The sequence below is a fragment of the Phragmites australis genome, chromosome 7, assembly GCF_958298935.1.
Source record: "Phragmites australis chromosome 7, lpPhrAust1.1, whole genome shotgun sequence".
Taxonomy (NCBI): domain Eukaryota; kingdom Viridiplantae; phylum Streptophyta; class Magnoliopsida; order Poales; family Poaceae; genus Phragmites; species Phragmites australis.
The window spans coordinates 27,913,271-27,936,557 of NC_084927.1; the positions used below are offsets into that span (position 1 = coordinate 27,913,271).

Consider the following 23,287-nt stretch of genomic DNA (forward strand, 5'->3'; position numbering starts at 1 on the left):
CACGGGCCTGGAACTTTACTTCCAACCCTACATAAGGATATGCAGAACATGTATTCAGGTATTTTCCAAGACATCCAAGCAAAATATCCAGGCTACACCAGAAGCAACCCCGGCTTGCTTGAGCCTCTCCTCAGTTCACGCAAGTATTAACCTGCTTGAGCCTCTCCTCAGTTCACGCAAGTATTAACCAACGAATCAACCGAGTAGAACCTAAGTGTAGCTTAATTACTTTGGGCCCCTATATGATTCATGACACAAGATCAAGATATTCCTTCTCACTCAATCATGAACAGCAAAACTTTCGATAAGTCTCAAGGTATGTAACCAACGCCCCACAGTAGTACTCAAACTTGGAAATAAGTACCTCGCCGTAACGACATCACACCAGACAGCACAAAATAGCACCTAACATCCAGTATGGAAACTCGATTCAATCAAGTCCAACCACACGGGAAAAAACAAGGGAGCAATACTGTCATGTGCCGGATAACCTCTGGAACACCACACGGAATTGCAAACTAAAGCTTGCTACGACTTCTCAAAGTTAGGAGATAATGCCTTCGGTCAGTGATAGCGCAGCAACTTGACCGGTCGGGGTGTTTGGATTCTGCTGATGGGCCACATTGCGGAGAACATCCATTGCCTCAGCAACCTTGGACTTGAGAGCCTCAGGAGACTCGAGCAAATGAAGAACCTCTGTCTGATCCATCTCCAAAAGCATTCCAGTGACCTTGGCTGCTTGGTTTGGTTCCAGTTGCTCAACCAGTGGGTACAGGTTTTCACCAAGTAGCTAGATGCAGAAAAGAAAGAAAGATCAGGAAATCAACAGTGCTACATGAAAAGTATAGCAGAGAAATAACAATGCATTTTATGTAACGCTATAAACCCACACGGCAACATAGCAGAAAGACATCTACTATCACTGTGCAGATCCAAGTGAACTTGATATTTGTTGGGTAGGATTGAAATGGATAATATGAACCGATCAACTGAACACCAAATAGGCAAATACTCCCTCCGTTCAGAAATAATAGGCGCATTTCTTTTTGAATAAGTCAAACTTTGTGTACTTTGACTAACATTAATCAAATTATAAGAATATATAGTGTACAAAAATTATACAATTAGATTCATAATTCAAAATGATTTCACACTATATAGGTTATATTTTGTGAGAAAACATTAGTCAAAATCTAACTTCGAAGACCAAGCCTAAAATAAATAAATCTACTATTTCTGAACGGAAGGAGTACTATGAAATATGGAGGATTATTAATTAATTATAGAACATACCGTTCTTTGCTGCTCCGGAGAAGCATTTGCAAGGGCAGAAGTCAGAGTCCCAATTTGAGCAGCAGGCGATAAGACAGCATCTCTTACTGGGAAGCTTCCCATATCGTACGGCTGAATCATACCTCCAGCAAGCCCCGGCATTGGCGGAGCTTCAGGCATGTTACGGCCAGGTTGATAACGGTACATCCGTCCTCGTGGAAGCATCTGAGAACCATGACAAGATACGTCACTGCACATTCACTAGTCCCCCATGGAACAGAAGTAAACAGTGTCTCACCCACCGTGCCAAACGTCCAGAAAGAAAGTTAAGAAAAAGGAGGTATGGTGGAAAATGAGCACAAAAAAGGACTGGACCAGACCATAATGTCTGACAATCTAGGCAATTATCATGGTTCATACCTGATTTAACTTTTTTTCCATTGAAAAAGTATCACCCTAATAACACCCAAAGTAACAGTAGGAAATTTAATGGAAAAATACCTGTTGCTGAAATGACTGAGCAGGTTGCTGGCCCTGGGCCCCAGCACCAGAGCGCCTAATACCTGGGCGCGGACCCTGTTGGCCTTGCTGAACAACCGGAACAAAGTAATTTGGCATATGGGGACCCCCAGGTCTCATGCCTGGAACAAGCTGCTGCTGGAAACCGAATCCCGGCTATATGAAATGAAGTGAACATACCATCAGTATCCATTAAGTTCAGCACATTAGCTAACATAATTAAAATGCTTCATGAAAAGAATGAGCATATAACATAATGCGTGAACTAACATAGGGTTGATGACACTACCCAACACTGTATGCCCGTTAATCATTACATGCAAAACAATAATCGACTAAGCTCCACTCTGTATGCCCATTTAATCAAACGGAATATGATGATAACTTCATAGAACCTAGACTGTCCACCAAACCAGTGCTAGCTAATCTTGACAAAAGATGGGAAGATTCTCAAGTTGAATTTGGAGAAAGGGATTTAACATAAGTTCAAAATGAAAGAAAAATACAGCTTCCATGGTACCTGAGGGGGTATCATAGTTGGCGGAGCTTGTCCATAGAAGAGTTGCTGAGGAGCCAAAGGAGAGTACATTGGTAGGCGGGGAGCCAGAGTGGGTGTCATTGGTACAGCAGGGCGCATCTGAGAAAATTGTGCCTGGATAATATGGAATGTGTCAGCAATTTATGCAAGAAACTTTTGTTAAGAAGAGGTAGTGTTATCAATGAGTTTAGTAAGAAACAAGGCATATAGTAACACAATGCGACCTCCATTCACCAGTATGCATCTTCAGCCCAAATAAAATGTTGAACAAATTCCTCCTATGCCACTGAAAATTTTGGCATTCCCTTATATGCCACTGATGTCTCAATGACATCTGGGTCCAGGACCCACATGCAATTAAAACATTAGTGGCATATAAGGAAACCGTAAAAATTAGCAGTGGCACAGAAGGAATTCTCTCAATGTTTAGGCTCTGGATTAAAAAGGTTTCATGTTTCTAAATAAAAGTACAATAGGGGTAGGCTAGCATTAAAAAAAGTTAGTAAAGGGCACAAGTGCATTTTCATGTCAAGGAATGGCGAAATCAAGGAGATAAGAGAAACAAGTGGAGTAGTCTGCCCATATTAATGAGAAGATTGGAAAACGTATTAAAGCGGAAATGACCTCAGCAATTACACTTGATTGTGTGGGGCATATATTTTGAAGGGAAAAGAATGGTAAGAATAGAAGGGAGCCCTGTATCATGAAACAGGTGCTACGCCTAAAAATAAGTAATAATTGGCAAACGTCAACATTCTATTGTTGCTTCTACGTTGCTCAAGATGACAGAACAGTTATTCATATGCCAGCTCTTCATTTTATGTGAAGTGTTAAATAAATGTGATACTATGTGCCAATCTGTAATAGACACTGGTGGTACAATTTTAGCGTTAGCACAATACAAATACAGCTGGTTTAAGAATAATTACCTGTAACATCACTTTTCTATCTTCTTTACGCTGTGCAAATGCAACATACAATGGCTTTCCAGATATCATTTTGCCATTCATTTCAGTTAACTGTGTAGAAGGAAAACTTGTCAAACCACATGTGGCATCAAAGAGCTTAATGCAATATCCATGATGTGAACTTACAGCATGAGATGCTTCCTCACGAGTTGAAAACGCAACAAAGCCAGAGCCTTTGCTAAGGCCATTTTGGTCAAGCATTACCTATTTAACAAATTCAGTCAGCGATAATATATCATCAATAGACAGTGGTATAAGAAAAGGAAAATTGATGATTGTGAAACATAAAAACACCTTGCACGAGGTAATTTTGCCAAAGTTTGAGAACAATTCACGAAGTTGATCATCTCCAATGTTATCATCCAAGTTCTTGAGATATAAGTTCAGTCCTTGATATTTGTCAGCAGCATCTTTCATGCTTTGCTCAAATCTCCTTTTTAGTTCCATCTCTCTTTCTGACTTCTTCTGCGCTCTTCCAACATACCACTCTTTGTCATCTATCTTTTTTCCATTAAGTTCCTGAACAGCACGGGCAGCATCATCTGGATTCTCAAAATTGATGAAGCCAAAGCACCTTGATTTACCATCCATGCCAATCATGACAACAGCACTTGTAATATTCCCATATTCACCAAAAAATTTTACTAGATCCTCCTGTGTGGTAGATTCAGACAAATTTTTCACAAAGACATTGTTAAATTTTGTCTTGTCAAAAGAATTGTCTCTCTCTTGCTTGCGAAGAAAATGTCCAACATAAACAGGCTTGTCATTGATAAGCATCCCATTAAGACTTTTAATTGCAGTCTGTGCAGCTTCTTCTTTTTCATACTGAACAAAACCAAAGCCTTTTGATTGGCCCACTTCATCTGTGGCCACCTTACATGAAAGAATGGTACCAAATGTAGAAAAGGTATCATGAAGAGTTTTGTTGTCTATTGTCTTGTCGAGGTTCTGGAGAAAAGCCAATTGACAGTGTTTCATCAGAGTAAGTTATAAACAGAGCTGATTATTTTTGGATGCCAATGCATACTAAAGAAACTGCCAGATGACCCAGTACCTTGATGAAAATGTTAGCGGAGCCACTCCTCCGGCTGCTTGGGTCACGGTTCGAATACATCACCCGAATAGGCTTGTTGTTAAGAAGAGCAAAGTTCAGCAGTTCCAATGCTCTCACAGCTGTAAAATGGAAAATCTAATTAGCCATTGCAAGTCCTTTGCCCAGACATTCAGCAGTAATAGGCTAATAGCAAAACTGCATTACGTGAAAAAACTTCATGACGGATGATATTGTATGGTAAGGCACTATGGCATTACAGTAACTCTATTGAAAAGCATGTCTAGCAAAGTAAACCATTATCTTCCTTATGTCTTATTTTGCACGTTGCTTCACTATATTGCACCTTATATCTCCTCTAAGGGCCTGTTTGGATAGGAGGTTTGGGATCCAAAACCTTAGCATTTAGTCAAATTTGAACTAAATCCTAAAAATTCCTAGAGCAATCCCCGCTTTCTCAGCGGGCACTAAGATGGATATTTAGATTGTGCCCAGGTTTAACTTTGATATTGAATGTGGCTGTTACATTCCTATTAGATCTATGTAAGCTAAAATCAATACAGAAACACCTAAAGCCAGCTGTATAGAACCATAAATTCCAATCAATTAGCAAGCCATCAATTCTTCCAACATACTCCTTTGTCTATAGCATATCCATGTCCCCACGTAATGAACCTCAAACACATCAAATTAACCCGGCCATTAAATTGTATGCAAGGCTGTATTAAACCCCTTTGTCTATAGTGTATACAACCAACGAGACTCCAGGATAAAAAACTTATTGCCGGACATCAGCCTCCCCCTTCTCAAAAAAAAAAAAGAGAGTACCTAAGTGACACAATCATCCTTCCTGGTAATCAAAACATAACAAATCCCAGTGGCATTGCACCATATCAACATATTCACATAACACGGGCATTGACTTCTGCTCGTATGAAAGATCCAACCTCTACAAAAATTACCAAACGCAACCAATCCACCACCGACAAATTAAGCAATTACTGGTGATAAACAGCTTACAGATGCCAGCGGAATCATCGATTATACGAAACCGAAAACCTAACGTCATATGATTACACCCTGATTCTACAGCACCCAAACCTCGACAAATCCTCCATCCCGAAATCGAATTGAGAGGGCGAAGAGGAGATCGCAACTATACCATCCAAGGGGTTGCTGAAGTTGACGTAGGCGTATCCGAGCGAGCGGCGGGAGGTGACGTCCCTGCAGACGCGCACCGACACCACCTGCCCCGCCTGGCTGAAGAGCTCGTACAGCTGCGAGTCCGTGACCGACCCATCCAGGTCGCCCACGTAGAGCGACGTGGTCGGAAGCGGCTGCGCCACGCCGACGCCGACCGCTCCCGGCGACAACACCGCGGGGGCAGCCCCCGCCGCGCCCCCGTTCGCCGCCACTTGCGCCGCCATCGCCTCCCCTCGACCACTTTTTTTCAGATTTTTTGAGAAGAAATCGGCTCTAAACCCTAGCTATCGGATTGATAGGTCGCTCGATACTGATAGATCTCGCGGATTTGGTTGGGGAAACTTTTTTTTTTGGTAGTTTTTGGTTGCGGGATAGAGGCCGCAGGCGGAGAGCACGCGGGGGGGACGACTCTCTCAACGGACGGGCGAGGCGACGGGGTGTGGGAGGGTGGTTATAGGGGGACGGACGGAGCCGCGCCCACCTCCTAGGGTTTGCCCGCCGGCGCGGGCCACGGTGGGTTCGGCGCTCCTGCACCAGATGGCGCCAGCCGTGCCGTCTGATCTGGCGGTGCTCCAACACCGGGTCCGCCCGGTGCACGGCTACGCGCGGGGACTCCAACGTGGCGCTGCCGTGTCTGTGCGTGCGTGCGTATAGATGGCTCGGCCTCTCTTCGCGTTCCGGCCGGGTTGGGTTCGAGTTGGTGCTTGGGGAACGAGCCGGGTTTGGTTGATTGGGCTGTACTGGCTACTGACGGGGCCATCACCCGTATGGGGAATTTTGCGTATCGTCCCTGGACAGTACAGGAATTAGGGATCAGCCCTGACAAAGCTGATGTTCTTCTCTCTTTTTTTAAGAAAAAAGCAGGTTCTTGTTCCACACAAATGCAATAGCGTGTAGCCTGCCACGAAAATATGCTAGACGCGACGGGTTCGTGATTAGACCAGTTCATCAGCCAGGCACGGTTTTTTCTGGATGGATAGGGGCATAGGGCCAAAGGGATTATATAGTCTCACTGTGTCTAAAAAATACATATATTTTATAATGGTTTTAATTTAATTGGCCTCTCGAGTTATCTAGTGATTTCTCTATTTAGAGTGACTTTATGGCACAACGAAGAATCATGAAACCAATGTGGTTCAGAATTATTTCAATATCAAAATTATTTGGACTCTCAGGATCCACGTTAAAAAGCCACTTAAATTGCTACATAACCTTAAGAATTCCACTACTCCAATTCCCTTCTTGTTCTATCATGCATTCCTCATCCTGTACCAATCAAATGGTCAGGACTAGAGAAGTAGCACGCCATGCTTGAGTTTACGCTCCTCTGCCTCTCTACTTCCTTTCGAGAGGAGAGTGACGTCGCCATGCCCACCAGACGATTTGGGATGGGCAAGCGGCAGCCAATTACTAACAAAGTGACAATAGCCCATCGCTTCATCTTCTCTGCTACTATGATTGTTCGTCTACACTTTAAAAACTATTGAACTTTTTAACACACAATTCTCTGTTCTAAGAGTTAAGTTCGAGCAAGCTAATCTTTGGCATGTTACCACATAAGTTTCATTTGGCAACCCTAGAAAAAGCTGGGATTGTAACATAATCCTAGACACCTAGCAAGCGAAGCTCACGCCGGGGTGGAAACTCCTTCGTGGATCGAGAATTCATTTGATTGGAGCATGGAACGCAATAACCCTGGTCCAAACCTGTCCGTTCCAAGGGAGAAAAAAGAATCACCTCATAGGCTAGGACGAAAAATCGCTTCACGCGCGTTGATTTTGTGTGCAACCGAAGCCCCAAACATCGTGGTGTTCTCGCACCACTCACCTTGTCGATCTAGAGCCTCCTCCAGCAAGCTCTCTTGCCGATCCGGTGGCTCCTCCGACATGCTCCCTCTTCGAGCTCCTCTGGCAGGCTCCCTCCCTAATCCGGTGTCTCCTCTGGCATGCCTCTTTTTAGCACCGTCATCACGCAAGTCCAGATCTAGTCATGGTTGGAGAAGCCGTGGCAAGGAAGAAGTGTTGGATATAAGGGCACTTTTAGGTTTAGATTAATCTCTAAATAAACCATGAATACAAACTAATAAAGCAGCCTAATCATACACAAACCGATAAGGCTACACATATGTCCCGTAGCGTGATAAAGAGTAAAGTAAACGTACCGATCGACAGCGAGAGATGTAGAGTCCCACACGATGATGATGCAACAGACGATGATGAATGGGACATAAAGGGAGCAGATCGTGAGCAGTCGTATCGATCGATTCCCAAAAACCATATTCATCCTCTCCCAATGTAGAATTTCAAGTGCGATAGGTTTCGAATATCTGCTCTCCTGACCGCCGATGCACACTGGTGCAGTGGGATGGAATAATCTATATGTGACGACGCAAACAACGAGGAAGAGACAAAACCTTAATTTGTTGTATGTCTCTTGTGATGATGACTGGTAAGTATATAAAGAGAAAACCGCATAGCTTAGACGTGACATGATTGGTATTTTCCCACATAACCGTGTTGATATTTTCCCACATAACAAAAGAATATCACACCTACGCAAGCAATTGAATCCAATTTTAACGAACCATTCACGCAGATGTCATGCGCCTACGCCCTTCGCCCCGACTTAGTGAGACGAACGAGCGTGCACATGTATTCTTCCAGTCCTCGTGAGCTAAGGGGTGAATGAGAGAACTTTTAAGTTGGTCTCTCTGTAGCTCTGGTAGCAATGAAGAACTAAAGAACTCTAACCTTCTTTCACATGCTAGATTTACTAAGATTTATTCAAATATAATGTGCCAAATCCATATATCTTAATAAGAAAAAGTCTTCTCTGTTCGCCATTGTTGAAGCCTCCTGCAGCTGTGACATTGTGACATGGCACATGCACAAGCAGCAGTAGCGCCACCGTCAACGTTACTTGCTTCCGCCATTGGCAGTTGTCATCACTGGTCTCCTCGTCCTCGCACTCTCAACACAATCCGGCTTTGCCCCTCTCCCTCTCTGTTTTGGTATGGTTTGCCTAGTCCAGATTGAGAATTTGCCGTGTTTGAATTGACAAATTCTAGAGGAAATTTGCATGGCTGAATCTTCATCCTTGCCTTTCCATGTTGAAACTGAAGAATTGATTCTATTTGCGCCGAATCTGATCTGAACTTCAATTTTTGTTATGATTTCTTTCTTTTTTTTATCGAGTGGTTTCCCCCCACACCTCAGTCCCAAATAGAGCAAGAGATTGTCAATTTGGAGGTGATTGTAATCCAGGGGGGATGGCATGGATTTGATCGACAACCCGACACGGGGTGCTGTTCTCATGTGGAAATCGTCCCCTGGTAGCCAAACAAGCCCCTACGGTCCTACCCTACCACCCCCAACATTTACAGATTGACTGTGTAATAGACATCACGCGAACAAATCTGCCTCAAGTGTACTGCGGTTTTTCCAGTGATCTTCTATTGCCGGCAGTAGTAGTTGCAATAACAGTTTTCTTGCTGAATGAAACTGGGACGATTACAGTAAGCGCTGGAAGGACAAAGTTACGTCAAGTACAGTATCTCAGGCTGAGGGAGCTGAGCCGTAGTGGTTCATTGGCTCCGTCCCAAGCCGGCGATCTGGGTTTGATCCCCAGCGCTGACACCGGGAGGCTCCTTTTGAGCCTCCTATTCTGGAAAAAAAGTACAGTATCTCAGAGGCTTTCATCTCAAATTATCTCAGAGGTTTTCATCTCAAATTATCTCGTCAGGTTTCTACTGTGATGACCCAACGCCTCGTTCGACATCTTCCTTGACGGGCTCCCGGTGACCGTGGCTTTCTTTGCCTCCAGGTCTCGAAGACGCATATTTGTACCATATCATACCCACAATAGCTAGGAGCATCCCAAACGCAACATGAACATTCAGGCCTTCTTTTCCAAAGAGGATGAACCCCAGGGTGAGCACAAGGATCGTCTTCATGTGGCCTAGAACTTGAAATGAGACGGCTGTGAACCTTCCTATGCATATGAACTGGCTTAGATTGGTTCCGACTGCAATCACGCACGACAGTGCTATGAAGAACTGCGAGGGATGTGGATGAAAGAGAAACATCAGCCATCACTTGACCCAGCTATTGTAAAACAGATAATCATAGGATAGGGAAATTGTAGGAAAGCAAACTTGTTCCTATGCATATATTTTTTTAGGGAAAATTGGAAAAATGCCACTGTTCGTGTGTCACTGACATAGCGACATTTTCATTGTACAGTGGCATTTTTCCAAATGGCCTTTTTAGGGTTTACAGTACCATCCCTAAACTCCATCCATAGATTTTTATTCGAAATAAAAATGCTGCACCTGATAGATATCATATAATGCCAAATGGAATGCAAGAAAAAAATTGAGGCAGATTGTTATTCAGGCTTAACAGCACTTACCATCACCACGTTGTTACATTCGTAAGTCTCAAGTCTATTATTGGTCAGCCGAAAGTCCACAAAAGGCCCAAATATTAACAATGATACTGCTTGGGCTGGAGCAGTATGACCCAAGAGGTCGAATGCGCTAAGCGAGTACTTCTTTTGAAGGTAATGGATGTACTGCAAAAAAAAAGGCCGAAGTACTAAAATTAGAAGCATAGGAAAAGGGAATGAAAACATGTCAAAGCTGCCAAAAAAATGCATAATGCATGAGGAAATAATATTCTACGTTTTTGTTGAACATGAAATCTGCTCAGGCTGCTAATGCCATCTTGATGCAACAATATGTTACAACTTTAAGGAATCAGAAGGCACACTGATAATCCCTAAGAAGAAGGAAATAGATACAACATGCAATCATCAGCCTTGGGCTATTAGTAACTTTATTAGCTTTTAACAGAATAAGATTAACAGTCCTGAATTCAATTGCAATGCTATTCAAATGGACAAGACACCAGATAGTGAAAATCTACAAATGGAAACCAGCATCTCTGCAGTGATTGTACCCAACCAATGCTAACCTAAGCTATCAATACATGGTTCATACTGAAGGACATATTTTTGCATAAAGAGAGTATCGTACAAGAACCCACAAATGAAGGTACAAACTCTAGTATTATTCAATACTTACATGTTGCTGAAATGCAGTGCTGCAAACAGCTACAACAGCAGCTATCAACCCTTGGGTATTTACACTAACATCAGTGACAGTACATACTGCAACCCCTACAAGGACAACCATTATGCTAAGCTTTGTGTCCCTTGAGTAACGGGCATTATCAAATAGGACTTCCAGCATGCATAAAAATGGAACCGTAGATAACTTGGATATCTGGGAAAGAAAAAACGGTGGTTCCACAATTTAGTATATGTATAATCCAATCTAAATGCATCAAAAGCAAAGCAATTATTTATTTACCTGATAGAATCCAACAGAGTTCCACATCAAGCTAGCATTCATCCCAACAACTGATATATTTGCAAAAGAGACATACTTCATAAGCTCTGGAAGAGGTAAATATGATGGCTCAAGATATCCCAAAGACTTTAGTATTAATGTCGTCAAAGCTGTAGTTGCATAGTGAAGCCCAGGCAATGTCGTAGCTGCAAGAGGAGAATTTAGCGCAAATATTAAATGTAGGACAAAAAGGGTACATTAAGATATGAGTTAAAACGTCCTCAATTTCCAACATCAACCAGAAGAAGCCTCGACAAAAAGAATGTATGGTTGCATCTTTCAGTACGTATTTCAATGCATCAATAGTACAATACTTGCTGGCCCCTCCGTAAGACATAGTTTCAGAACAGTTTCCGTATTTAATGTCAGTGACAAGCATCATCACAATAGAGCAGTGAAGCCAACAATAGAATGTGCTTGCCAAATTCCATTTATAAAAAATAAACTAGACCAACATAGGAGGAATTAGGTGGCTTTATATTAAAAGAAAATAGGCACCTAAATTTGCGTCGAAGAGAATTTAAACTTGAGTGGCATAATTGTACATCCACATCCCCATCCAGGGTCAATTCCCTTTATCAGATCTCTCTCCATCGAATAGTATTATCATTTTCAGAATATCGTGTGCATTTTGGAATTTGAGTAGCCACAGTTCCCTTCTACAAATGCAAAATATATTTATAATTTTGCAACCAATTTAATAATTTTTCCATCAGTGGAGGACTGGAGGTACGATGGCTTTCCCTGGCATGCCTCCTGCAATTTTCAGGTTCAACCATATTTGGATTTCAGATAATGACACCAGCATGTCACTTTCCATGACAACATCCTTTTTGAAGAAAAAAAATGTTCTAGAAAAATTAGGTGAAATAGGATAATCGACATTGTTCAGCCACATAAGCATGGGTTTAGATTCAAAGGGATAGCAGATACTTAATACTTTGCAGATATGAGACTCATCTTACCAAATCCGAAACCATGAGTAGCCATCAGGGCCTTGTTGGCCATGATGATACCGACAGAAGTTACGATGTTGAACACCCACGCCGCAGCATCCAGAGTAACCTTGTTCGCCGCCTTGCCTCCCGGCGCCACACCCATGCTCCTATTGCCACGCAGGGGCCCTCTCGACCAACAAAGATTTCAGGGCACCTAAGCACGGAATCACCAGCGACGAGTTCCTCAGGAGGTGGCAGCGGCACCAAATTAGAACATAAAAACCCCAGCGGAATTCGGAGACATGATTGATCAAAGGGGAAGGGGAATTCGAACACCACGCTTACGCACAGAAGAAAGCGGTTGTCGGATCAATCCTCGAGTCGCATGGATATAGCGTCGCACGAAGCATGAAAAGATGAAAGCAAAAACCCAACAAATACGCATCGCAAACCGGGGGGGGGGGGGGTGCGGAACGAGGAGAGGAAGCTCGGTGATATTACCGGCGACGTGATGGAGGAAGCCGGCGTCGCCGTCGGAGGCAGCAAGCGAGATGGAGCTCTCCGAGGCTGCAGCAGCGACGAGTGGTTTCAATGGTGGGAGCTGGTGGACAATGCTGGGGTCACTTACACTTGCCGCTCGCACGGCACGGGCACGAGAGGCGAGCGAGATAAACGTGGTACGTGCGGCGCGGCGTTTTGCGGGTTGCGGCGCGGACTTTTCTCTCGTGTCGTATGCATCCAAAGCAGGAGCTGACCGTGTCGAAGAACGGTTGGGATTATGCTACGTTATATTGCTGAGTGATGTTGTCGTTGATATATAAAGTTCGCTAAAAATTGATCTCATATGTTAGCGTTCATATTACGGTGTAGTTACGTCAGATATTCTCTGACGTTGAGAACGTGAAAGAGAATCACTTGCTGGTAGCCGCCGCCATTTCTCCAGTGTAATTCGCAGACCTTCGCTTTGATGGAAGATTCACAGACCTTTGATTGGGTATTGCAAAACCCGGTTGGCTGATCTTTGCTTGAAATACCACGCAGGCGATGGCAAAGCCGGGCAAGGGGTTATTTGGACTGCATTGGAAAGTTGGGTCAAATACTAGTTTGAGGACAGTTTGAGGTGTTTGGATGGGTGGTTCAGCTCGTGCATGCATCCACCAATACAGTAGGTTTACGGAGATATTCGTTTGGATGTTTGGATCAGCACTCTAGGTCTGCACTGGTTCATGCAGCTGCATCCGTCCAGTCAGGTTTGGGGAAATGTCGGAATCGACTGTTTCCATCGGGCCTGGCTGGGGAGATGAAAAATACTGTACATATGAATTTTTTTATTTAACTTTAGATTTTATTTAGAGCTCCAAAAATTCTAAATATTTTTGTGAGCAAATTATAGATCATTGACAACCCATTTTAATTAGTTTGATCTAAAAAGCCTAAGTCAATATTTAATTAAAATTCTCCAAAAATCATAAAAATTCACTAATATTCTTATCCCGTGATGTACTAATTTATAAAAATATTTTCAACCTAGGTTATTTGGTAAAAAAAATGAGTTCCTTTGTAATACAACAGATACTCATGCAGATAATCAAACACAACCAAACAGACTGAACATATGCAACCAACCAAACAGATCTTATTGCATTTCCCCAACCTATCTCAACTCAGCTGTATGACTCGTACAGTCAGATTGATGGTATGCGGGCAACCAAACCCTAGATGGACTTTGAGGAAAGTTTGGGGGTGTATTTGGATTTGTCCCTTGCTGGACCGAGAACAAGATGGGTAGTGGAGAAGCCCATTTGGTTTCAGGCTGGCAGGGATGCCCAAGATAGATCAAGCAAAACTTAGGCTCGGCCTGGTAAAGTGGTGAGGCCCGTCTTGCCTTCGTCAGGACTCGGGAGGCCTCGAATTCCTCAGGACTCGGGGACCGACCGCTTCGCTGCGCTGGCACATCCATCCATCCTAGAGTTTTTTTTTATATATTTTCTAACTTAAAATATTGAATAATAGACTCTTGCTAAAAATATTTAAAAAAATAAACAATTACCGCTGTTTTATAAACCGATTAGGCTCTTATCATCCTTATAAAGTCAACAAACAGTCTGACTCTATCACCATAGCAGCATGGACCTTAACGCTCTCTGAAAGTATGTTAACGCCCGGTTAGCCTGTAAGATGAACAGTAGTCGGTGAAATTACTGTTCATACTCTAGTTTCGTCTCCACCATGCTTTATTCAAAATAGTAATCATTTGTTACTTAAAAATTCTATAATTTTTTTATATTTTATAATCTATGTGCAACCCATTTTAATTAGATTAATAAAAAAAGACTGCGTAGAATTTAAACTAAAATTCTTCAAGAAACACTACTTTTATAAATTCTAACAGTTGTTAGAGTCTCAAATAAATTTTTAAAAATCTAAAAAAAATCACTAATATTCTTCTTATATGATAGGCTAATTTCTAAAATTATTTTTAGCCATAGTTTATATGGTGAAAAGGTGAGTTCCTTTATAATACTCTATTTGTATGTATTTTTATCATTTTATGTGATATTTATCTTTTAATTTAATTTGAATTCAAACATATACAAAATTTAGCCGATATCCATTGTAAATATTTTTTATGTATAGGATGGAAATATGTTTTATTTATAGGATGGAAATAATTTTACAAAATTTCATGTGATATTTTTTTCACTATATAAACTATGGCTAAAAATAATTTTAGAAATTGGTCCATTGTATAAGAAGAATATTAATGAATTTTTTTAGATTTTTGAAAATTTATTTGAGACCCTAATGATTGTTAGAATTTATAAAAGTAATCTTTTTGAGAATTTTAGTTTAAATTTTAGACAGACTTTTTTAATGAATCTAATTAAAATAGATTGCACATGGATTATGAAACACATACAAAAAGTTATAGAAATTTTAGAGTAACAGAAGGCTACTATTTTAAATGAAGCATGCGGAGATGAAATGAGAGCCATGAACAGTAATTTTGAAGACTACTGTTTATCTGACGGGCTAACAGAGTCAGACTGCTTGTTGCACTCTCACGGTGGTGACTAATCGTCCTACGAGAGAATGATAGGTGTCTATTTTTATAAATCTTTTTATTTAATATTTTAAGTTAGAAAATATATTAAAAAACTCTCCATCCTCCACCTACAAAATCGAGCGCAAGCCCATGCCTGCGTATGTTTCTGATAAAAAATCGACAACGATCCGAAGCAAGATAAGCCGCGGCATCAACAGTACGTAAAAGCGCACGCCGTCGACGGTGCAACCAGTGAAAGCGAGAGGGCCGAGAAAATTTGTGCTCGGGGAGGAGCACGGCGCAGCTAATTTGTCAGGACGGATGGAACCAACCAACTAGCAGCCCAACTGCTACTCGGCAGATCCGAAATTCAGCTAGGGAGAAGATCCTTCGGCCTCCACGTACGTCTCCAACGCATGTTCGCCTCGCAAAAGGCCCATCGGTGCTGTAGCTTTGACACTTATTGTGATGGTTATTCGTATGATCTTCTTCGTATATATAGATTAGGCGGAAATATAATGAGTGGAGTTATATTTTAGAAACAAATAGATAAATGACTTGTTTTATATGTGTGATGAGTCATTGATAATACTTGAGTTGAGTTGAAATTGGTTAGCATGTGTTTTATTGATGTTTGTTCTTGTTCATAACTAACTCGAGTTAAAGGAGAATAGAATTGAAATAATTTTCTCTCAGTCCAAGTGATTTATTCTCATCGGATTACTCGGTGCCTGGTAAATTGGTTCACCAGATGATCCGGTGTGGTGCTGATGCTGACGTCGAAGATTTTCAGTTTGACGGTAAAATTTATAATAGATATTTGTAGCGAAAATGACACTATTAGACTATAATTGTGATTTTAGTGATTAGTGATAATAGTCATTGTGCCTAACATGTTTATCAAGAATATATATTAATAGGTTTCATGAATGCAATATATAAAGAAACCAACACAGTCAGGATAAAGATTGGCTGAATTGGAGAAGTACTAGGAGAATTGTCCTCACCGGATAGTCTGGTGTTCAGGGGTTGAACTCACCAGAGTATTTTGTCTACAGGCAAAGTGAAGGCTGATGACTTCACCGGATGGTTCGGTGCTCTGTGTGTTGAACTCACCGAAGTATTTCTGATAAAGGGGAGAAGACTGAGTACCTTACTGGATAGTCCGGTGATCTGCACTGGGTAACACCGGAGTATTTCCTACATAAAAGAATGCAAGTGTAGAAGACTGAAGATCAACCTATCGGATGGTCTGTTACTTGGTTTGTGCACACCAGATTATAATACTGGAGCATTTTTTCAGAGGTGACTGCAAGTGTTGAAGAATGAAGAATAACCCATCGGAAGGTCCGATGCTCTGAGGATAAATGCACCAGAGCATTTCTTACAAAGGTGACTGCAAGTGTTGAAGAATGAAGAATAATCCACCAGAAGGTTCGGTACTCTAAAGATGAATATACCGAAATATTTTACACAGAGAGGCTGCAAAGGCTCGAATAGCTCAAGATAACTCACTAGAAAGTCCGGTAATAGATTTGAAGGTACATTGGAGTGTCCGGTGTTCATAGATGAGTTTGAGTGGATTCCAACGCCTAGTTTCTTCTGATGTACTCACTGGATTATCTGATGCTGCCCCAAGTACCACTCTGGCGCGCCAGCCAATGCGGGCATCGAGGAGTACAAATACCGGATGTACTCGACGCTACATCTGGTTGAAGCAATATGGAGACTTAAATTTTGGTTAGGGCAATTATTCTCTGTTGGGTGATATGGTTGAGCAGAAATGATATTGTTTTTGATACAGTTCGATCACAATCTTATATGTAGGTAATTTTTAGGGCATATTGAATCCGCTTGTAGTCTTTACTCAAAAAAGAAATTGCGAGAGTAAGGATGAAACTTATGATCCAATACTATCTGTTAGTATTTTATTTTAAAATTATAGCTAGAATGTGTAATAATAAATGATTAGGTATAAATTTTTTACAGAGGTCGAAATAAAGAAATTCGTTTATCTTAAAAAAACTCGGCGCTGCATCCTTGAGGGCCCGGCCGGTGAGTTCACAGCTCGGAAAAGAGCAGAGCCTGTGCGTCTCGAGCGTGAAACAACTGATCAGTCGCTTGTCTCGTTGTGCTCGACGGGTGGGTGTGTTGATGTGTTGTGTGTACTTGTCTAGTAATGTCTCCTTTCTCATCCACAATTGCGGTCTCAATTCAGATGCATGGTATGTCCCAGGCTTCCAGCATGTCTCACTAGATTACGTGGTCACAGTACAAGTGTCATTTTTCTTTTTCTGATGAATCAAATGGCTGATATAAAACCGTCCAAATTATGCAACTTGCATCAACAAAGACGATCATGGTGATAAGTTCTTGTATGGCATATATAACTTTGGTAGAAAATGAAGAAAGCATAGTCGTCAGATAAGAAACATATCGATGCATGACTACGAGGCGCATCAGCTCTAGCTTGCTGCACAATGCTAGAATATGCAATTCATGGGGCATAAGCTTACCCTCCATATCAGTGCACAAACTAGCTAGAAGGTATATGAGGAGCAGTAAAGCATCTAATGCATGAAGCCCAAATAATATGACCTGCAGAAATTAAACTATCCAGGTAATCATGCTCGCACCTTCCATCAGAAATTAAAAGATCATCACTGATGATAACGTCTCGTGCTGCAAAGATATGGTAAAATTGTCACCAGACAGTATTAAAATTTGAAGCAAACAGCATCTCCAGTTTAACAAACGGTACGAAAATCAAGTCACAAGCAAACATCAACAAACAGGTAGTTCATGAAAACGGAGCATCATCAGATGGTTCGATGCAGCGCGGTTTATTTTTCACGTTTATCTATATCTATGCTTCTATATTCTTACAAAATAGATCCGTTGTGATAGATCCGAACGATCTCCATCGTATATCTTACATGATCAAATAATCCACAATCAAATCTCACTACTACAGAAAAGATCACTACTCCCAGTTCAAAACCGGTATCGCTACTGGTTTAAGACTAGAACTGATAGTGATAATCCATCCACATGTGTAAAAATACTCTACCGCAAACTCTTCAGCATGGGAAACAACCTCAAATTTGAACTTGAGACTGAGACTCCATGCTAAAATGTTAGAGGTAGAGTATTTTATATGACGAAATGTCTGCTTTACATCTTGTGATATTGAGTGACAATAGTACATCTAAAGGGACAATAGTAATCCTACATTCGCTTGAAGGAATGGCAATATCTAAATCTACATTTGCGGTGACAATAGTAAGCCTAAAAGAATGAAAAAACACAATCATCTTCAACACATTTATGTTTTTTTTGTCATTTCTTTACATCTACCTATTGCCATAATCTTTAACACTCATATAACATTTGCTTCGTTGACGGGGAGTTGCGAAGATGGGGTGAGGAGATGAAGAGATGGAGAGACGAGCTCATTCAGATGGGGAGCCGGTGACATCGGCAATAGGCTTGGAGATGACGAGGCCAGGGACGAGCTTGAAGGGGGAAACAAGGGCAGCCGTGAGTTGGCTCGGGAGGTGGCGGGGTGGCGATAGGCTCGTAGAAGGCGAGGGCTCAGGGGGAAACAAGGGCGGCTGTGAGGTTGCTCGGGAGGTGGCTATGTGGAAGCTAGACACAAGGGGTAGAGGCTGCCGAAGCAGCGACAGTGACCACCACACCACTTTGACTGTCACTATCCCTTGGGAGCGGCTTTGAGAGATTGGAAGCGAAGTGAGATGGGGGCTGTTGAGGGAGACATGCTCTATTTATAGAAGGATTATCACTGTCGGTGTGGAATATGAACCAATATTGATAATAATAAACACCACTGGTTCGTCTTCGTCATTTATTGCTCCATTGGTTTACAATATGAACTGGCAGTGATAAACATTATCACTATCAGTTTGGAATACGAACTGGTAGAGATAAACATTATCACTATTGGTTATTAATGGCACATCTTTTTATGCATGTCTTTTTACAAACCGATAATGATAATTTGAATATCATTGTCGGTGAGTAACACAAACCAGCAGTGATACGTCACTGCCAGTTCATAACAAGAATTGACAGTAATAACTACTATCACCGCCAGTTCTTGCTAGCTCAGCTTTTTATGTCCTTAACTGGATTTCCTTTGTTTGGGAGTGATAACTATTATCTTGGGAAGTCCTTAAGTGGAGACTTTGCCCGACGGATGGATTTCTTGCTTCATTTATCCCTGAAGGAGGTCTTTAGGCCGAGGGTCCCCTTGAAGGGTGTGCCTAGAGGGGCACGTTCAAGGGAACTTGGTTCAACCTTGTCATAGAAGTTCTCTCAGGGGTCTACCCCGAAGGGTGCTCCTTCAAGTGACTTCCTTTGTTGGGGTTAATCAATTTTTTGTCACTCTAGTGGATGACACACTCCACAAAGCCACCCTCTCGAGCTGATGTGCAAAAATGCCATCTAGGCCCTACGAAAACATTCTCGTTTGCCACTTTGAACTCTTTTCCTATGCCATGTGATATTATTTATTTATTTTTGCATCTACAGATGTGAAAGCGAAGTGAAATGACTTTTACGCCCTCAGTCACTCCAGCTTGCCGATGCCTTCGACATCCTCATGCACATCATTGGCGGGAAGGGCGACAGAGGAGGCGCAGGGGAGTAGCCACCGGTGGTGACATGCACGGGCGGCCACAAGAATAATTGCGGTGGCGCGTCAAAGACAGCGGGGTCAAGCGACGGCGGGCGGCGCATCATCGGCCGTGAGGTCGAGCGGTGATGGTGCAGGCAGCCCAAAAATGAGGGGCGACGACACAGGTGGCCCCGAGATCCGCCGCATGAGGTCCTTGTCCGTCAGTGACACCCTAGCGAACAACCCGAATGAGAATCGAGGCTCTCGTGCAGCACGGCCACAAACACCTTGGTTGCCATCTCACCACCCAATGACACCACCACCTCAATGGCATCTCGGTTGTGATGGTGAAGACATGGGGGGGGGGGGGTTCACCCTCCTGCCCTCGTGCGGTTCCTCTTCATTGTGCTCACCCTCATCCTCGATCGTGATGGCACTGCCAGCGGCCATTGTGTGCATACCACCCAGCTCTCCACACATCCACCTTCTCCCCGTACACGTCCGTTGAGGAGGATGTTGTCCGGCTTGACGTCGCGGTGGATGACACTGTGGCGGTGGCAATGCGCGAGCATGCCGGCGAGCTACGCAATGATGTGGGCTGCGTCGAGCTCCGGGACAAGCGTGATGTGTCAGAGGCGGTGGAGGCGTCGGTGGATCGAGCGGGATGGGGATGTGTGTAGGATCGAGAATGACGACTAGAAGGGGGTGAATAGACACAGTTGGTGAATCAGGAACCAGGGGTCCCCGAATCCCGAGGCCAAACCAGCAATCCGCCACATGGCGCCCTCCCGCGGAGCTCATTTTCGCGGGGTAAAAAAGACTAAGTCCCGGAAGAGGGCGCTTGAGGCCACAATCAGTGGTCCCCGAGTACCCAGGTTCCCCGATGATCTGCGACGACCAGGAAAGCCGAGCACCAGGAAGAGAGTGCTCGGGGAGGTAAACAGTGACCCCCGAGCACCCAAGTGCCCCGAGGACCCAAGGAAGGTAGTTCCGGGAGATAGTGCTCGGGGCTGCGAGCAGCGGCCCCCGAGCACTCGGTTCCCCGATGATCCGTACAGTCAAGTCCGGGAGAGAGTGCTCGGGGCTGCGAGCAGTGATCCCCGAGCACTCGGTTCCCCGAGTACCAAAAGAGAGCGTTTCTGGGAGAGAGAACCCGGGGAGGTGAACAGTGACCCCCGAGCACCCGGTTCCCCGACGGCCCAAGAAGCCCTCCGTCAGTGGCCCCCACAGGGGTCCAGTAATGAGGTGTCAGCCAGTGAAAGGCCCAATACCGTATTTAAGAGCTCTAAGATAGACAGATATTCTTGTAACTAGCACAATCCTCAGAGCATTTATAGCATCCACATAGGAGTAGGGTATTACGCTCCGCGTGACCCGAACCTGTCTAAAAATCCCTCCATTGCATTTACTGTATTCTGCATCGGATCATTCCACCCCACCTGCCACCGCATTTACATCCATTTATTTCTCCAGCAAACATATTCAGAATCATCCCACCGGTCGAATCTCTAAAAAGGGGTCCCCCAGGATCCCTGCGATAGGAGTTAACCCTCCGACAGACGCCTCAACTAATTTTTTTCAAAATGGATGTCTTTTTCCTATTTTCTCACCTAACACACCTCAAAATTAAGAGCGTAAGTAACATAAAGGAGAGAAAGAAAACATGATGAAAATCTTCAAGGAAAACATGACTCTTATGGAATTGAACCCTAGGTTCCATGCAATTCTTGAAGTACTACGCTTATATTGGCAGTTATGTTGTTGGATATGCATGAAGCATGTCATTCATATGCATATTATATATTGGAAGTTATGTCGTCGTCTTATGGTCGTGATCGTATCGGTACAGCGCCGCATGTTTTTCGTGGAGGGGTACGACGCACACCATTACGTTGCCCATAGAGGGGTAAGGGTGAGGAAGATCATGACATATGCATATATGTACATTCATATGGATGTATATAATTTAATTGCTTCAACGTCATTCTCATATTGCAAAGAAGTCTTTAATACCGTTTTGGAGGGAACTTATATAATGAATCGTAGCTAGCGGATGATAGTATGTGGTTATTGTTGCTTTGTCATGATTAATTATGCTTTTAATTATTGTTAACATGTTTAACTTATTATCTTTATTAAAGATAAGTGTTTAATCAATTATAGCTTAATAGCTTGTTAAAGCAATTCACTTGCTGAGATTTTTGAATCTCACCCTTGCTATATTTCCAGGTACGCCTTGACATGATATCGAGCATGCGGGATGGGTAGCAGCACGACTTTTGTACAAATCACCTCCATTTGTCTTTTTGGTTGTAATGTCAGTTTGATGTCCTTAAGTTGTTCTGATGTATGTTTGTCTCGTTGTGGCATGTATGTATGATCAAGACTTGTTTCTTATTTTTCTAGGATATTTATTTCTGTTCGTGTTATGATATATTTATCTCTCTCTGTGGTGTTCGGTCAGTTATACTCTAGATATAGTGAAGGTGCTGCCAAATTTTTTAGGGTCGACGGTCTTGTAGGTCGGTTTAGTGGCACTCTGGGCTTGCGTTTGTCCCCGGGGTGTCATAGTTGTAAAGAAGAAGAACTGGAATTTATGAAATGTGAAATAATGTTTGCATGGCAGGTGCTAGTTGCATATATGGTTTAATATGTTCTAGCTATGTGGGCTTCATGTTACTTTTTACTAGTTTCGTAAAAGGAGGCAGAAAAATATTCTTCCTCTAAATACTTAAGTAGGACTACATGCCTACATTTAAAAAATGCATGCCGTAAAAAAGAAGAATTAAAGGTAAAATGTGGTGTCTAAGGTTAGCTGGATTTTCAACACTATGCCATACAAAATTGATGTGTTGAAACCTAATTACGGTCGTGCCTACATGGCCTCTTGTTGTGACCTTAAGGCATGTGCCCCAAACCACATAGCCATTGATCTGATTTTAAGATTTGTGCAGCGTGAGAGAGGACAAGTCGTAAATCTATGAAAATGAAGGGGCATGAATATAAAGAATAAAGTTATCATTGAATATGGCGGCATGTGCCCTTAGGGTACAACCATCAAGCCATATGAAGTCCACTATATAACTGTAGGATTGAGAATAATGACTAGAGTGAGTGAATAGTCATTTTACCAGTTTCTTTCGAAACGGATGATCTTTTCCTTTTATCATTCAACGCACTAAAAAACCAATAGCGCATGTATCTGAACGCTAGGTTCCACTAAAACTCATCCCATGAGTCATTGCCACAACAAATTGCAACTTTGAGGAAGAAGACCTTCGAACCAAAAAGAAGAGTACCATACGAAGTAACTCTCCAAGTTGAGGATATGGAGGCAAGATAATTCAATATCCACTTGTATATATTTGTATGTGAATTTTATGCCTCTAGCAACCACGAGATTGACTTGTGAAGGTGCTAAAAAATCAGCCTAAAAACCAAAATGAAAATCTCATCTAAAAGGAAAAACTTGCAACAAAGCAACGGATGCAATGGAAAGAAACTAGAAGGAGATGAATACGAGCATCGGAGTAAACATATACTTCATTTCTTTAAGAAGTTAACTTTATTTTAAGCAGATTATAAAGTATTTTTCTCACAAAAAGCTCTCACTTATTATAAACACTAAGCTTTCATCTCTCCCTCTCCAAAAACTCAACCACACAACTCTCCAATGGCTGGCTCATCCTCTCCTAACAGCTCT

At 42.5% G+C, this 23,287-nt stretch overlaps 2 protein-coding genes across 3 annotated transcripts; both read right to left on the bottom strand.

Moving 5' to 3' along the window:
- Window positions 1-243: 243 nt before the first annotated feature.
- Window positions 244-5,999, bottom strand: LOC133924539 (polyadenylate-binding protein 2-like). The gene is made up of 9 exons (XM_062370124.1): window positions 5,514-5,999; window positions 4,355-4,473; window positions 3,592-4,248; window positions 3,424-3,501; window positions 3,259-3,348; window positions 2,312-2,443; window positions 1,774-1,947; window positions 1,294-1,497; window positions 244-790 (listed from the first exon to the last, which is right to left on the bottom strand). Exons 1-9 carry the CDS (start codon window positions 5,776-5,778, stop codon window positions 545-547), a joined length of 1,965 nt encoding a protein of 654 aa, XP_062226108.1. The 5' UTR covers window positions 5,779-5,999; the 3' UTR covers window positions 244-544.
- Window positions 6,000-8,386: 2,387 nt separating this feature from the next.
- LOC133924540 (UDP-rhamnose/UDP-galactose transporter 5-like) lies at window positions 8,387-12,591 on the bottom strand. 2 transcript variants are annotated; one of them, XM_062370126.1, is made up of 6 exons: window positions 12,252-12,591; window positions 11,930-12,116; window positions 10,926-11,110; window positions 10,638-10,838; window positions 9,965-10,126; window positions 8,387-9,608 (listed from the first exon to the last, which is right to left on the bottom strand). In XM_062370126.1, the coding sequence occupies exons 2-6, from the start codon at window positions 12,063-12,065 to the stop codon at window positions 9,300-9,302; spliced, it is 993 nt and encodes a 330-aa protein (XP_062226110.1). In that variant the 5' UTR covers window positions 12,066-12,116; window positions 12,252-12,591; the 3' UTR covers window positions 8,387-9,299. The 2 variants fall into 2 exon arrangements, with proteins under 2 accessions (XP_062226110.1, XP_062226109.1); XM_062370125.1 differs by having other exon boundaries at window positions 12,404-12,589.
- Window positions 12,592-23,287: the final 10,696 nt, after the last annotated feature.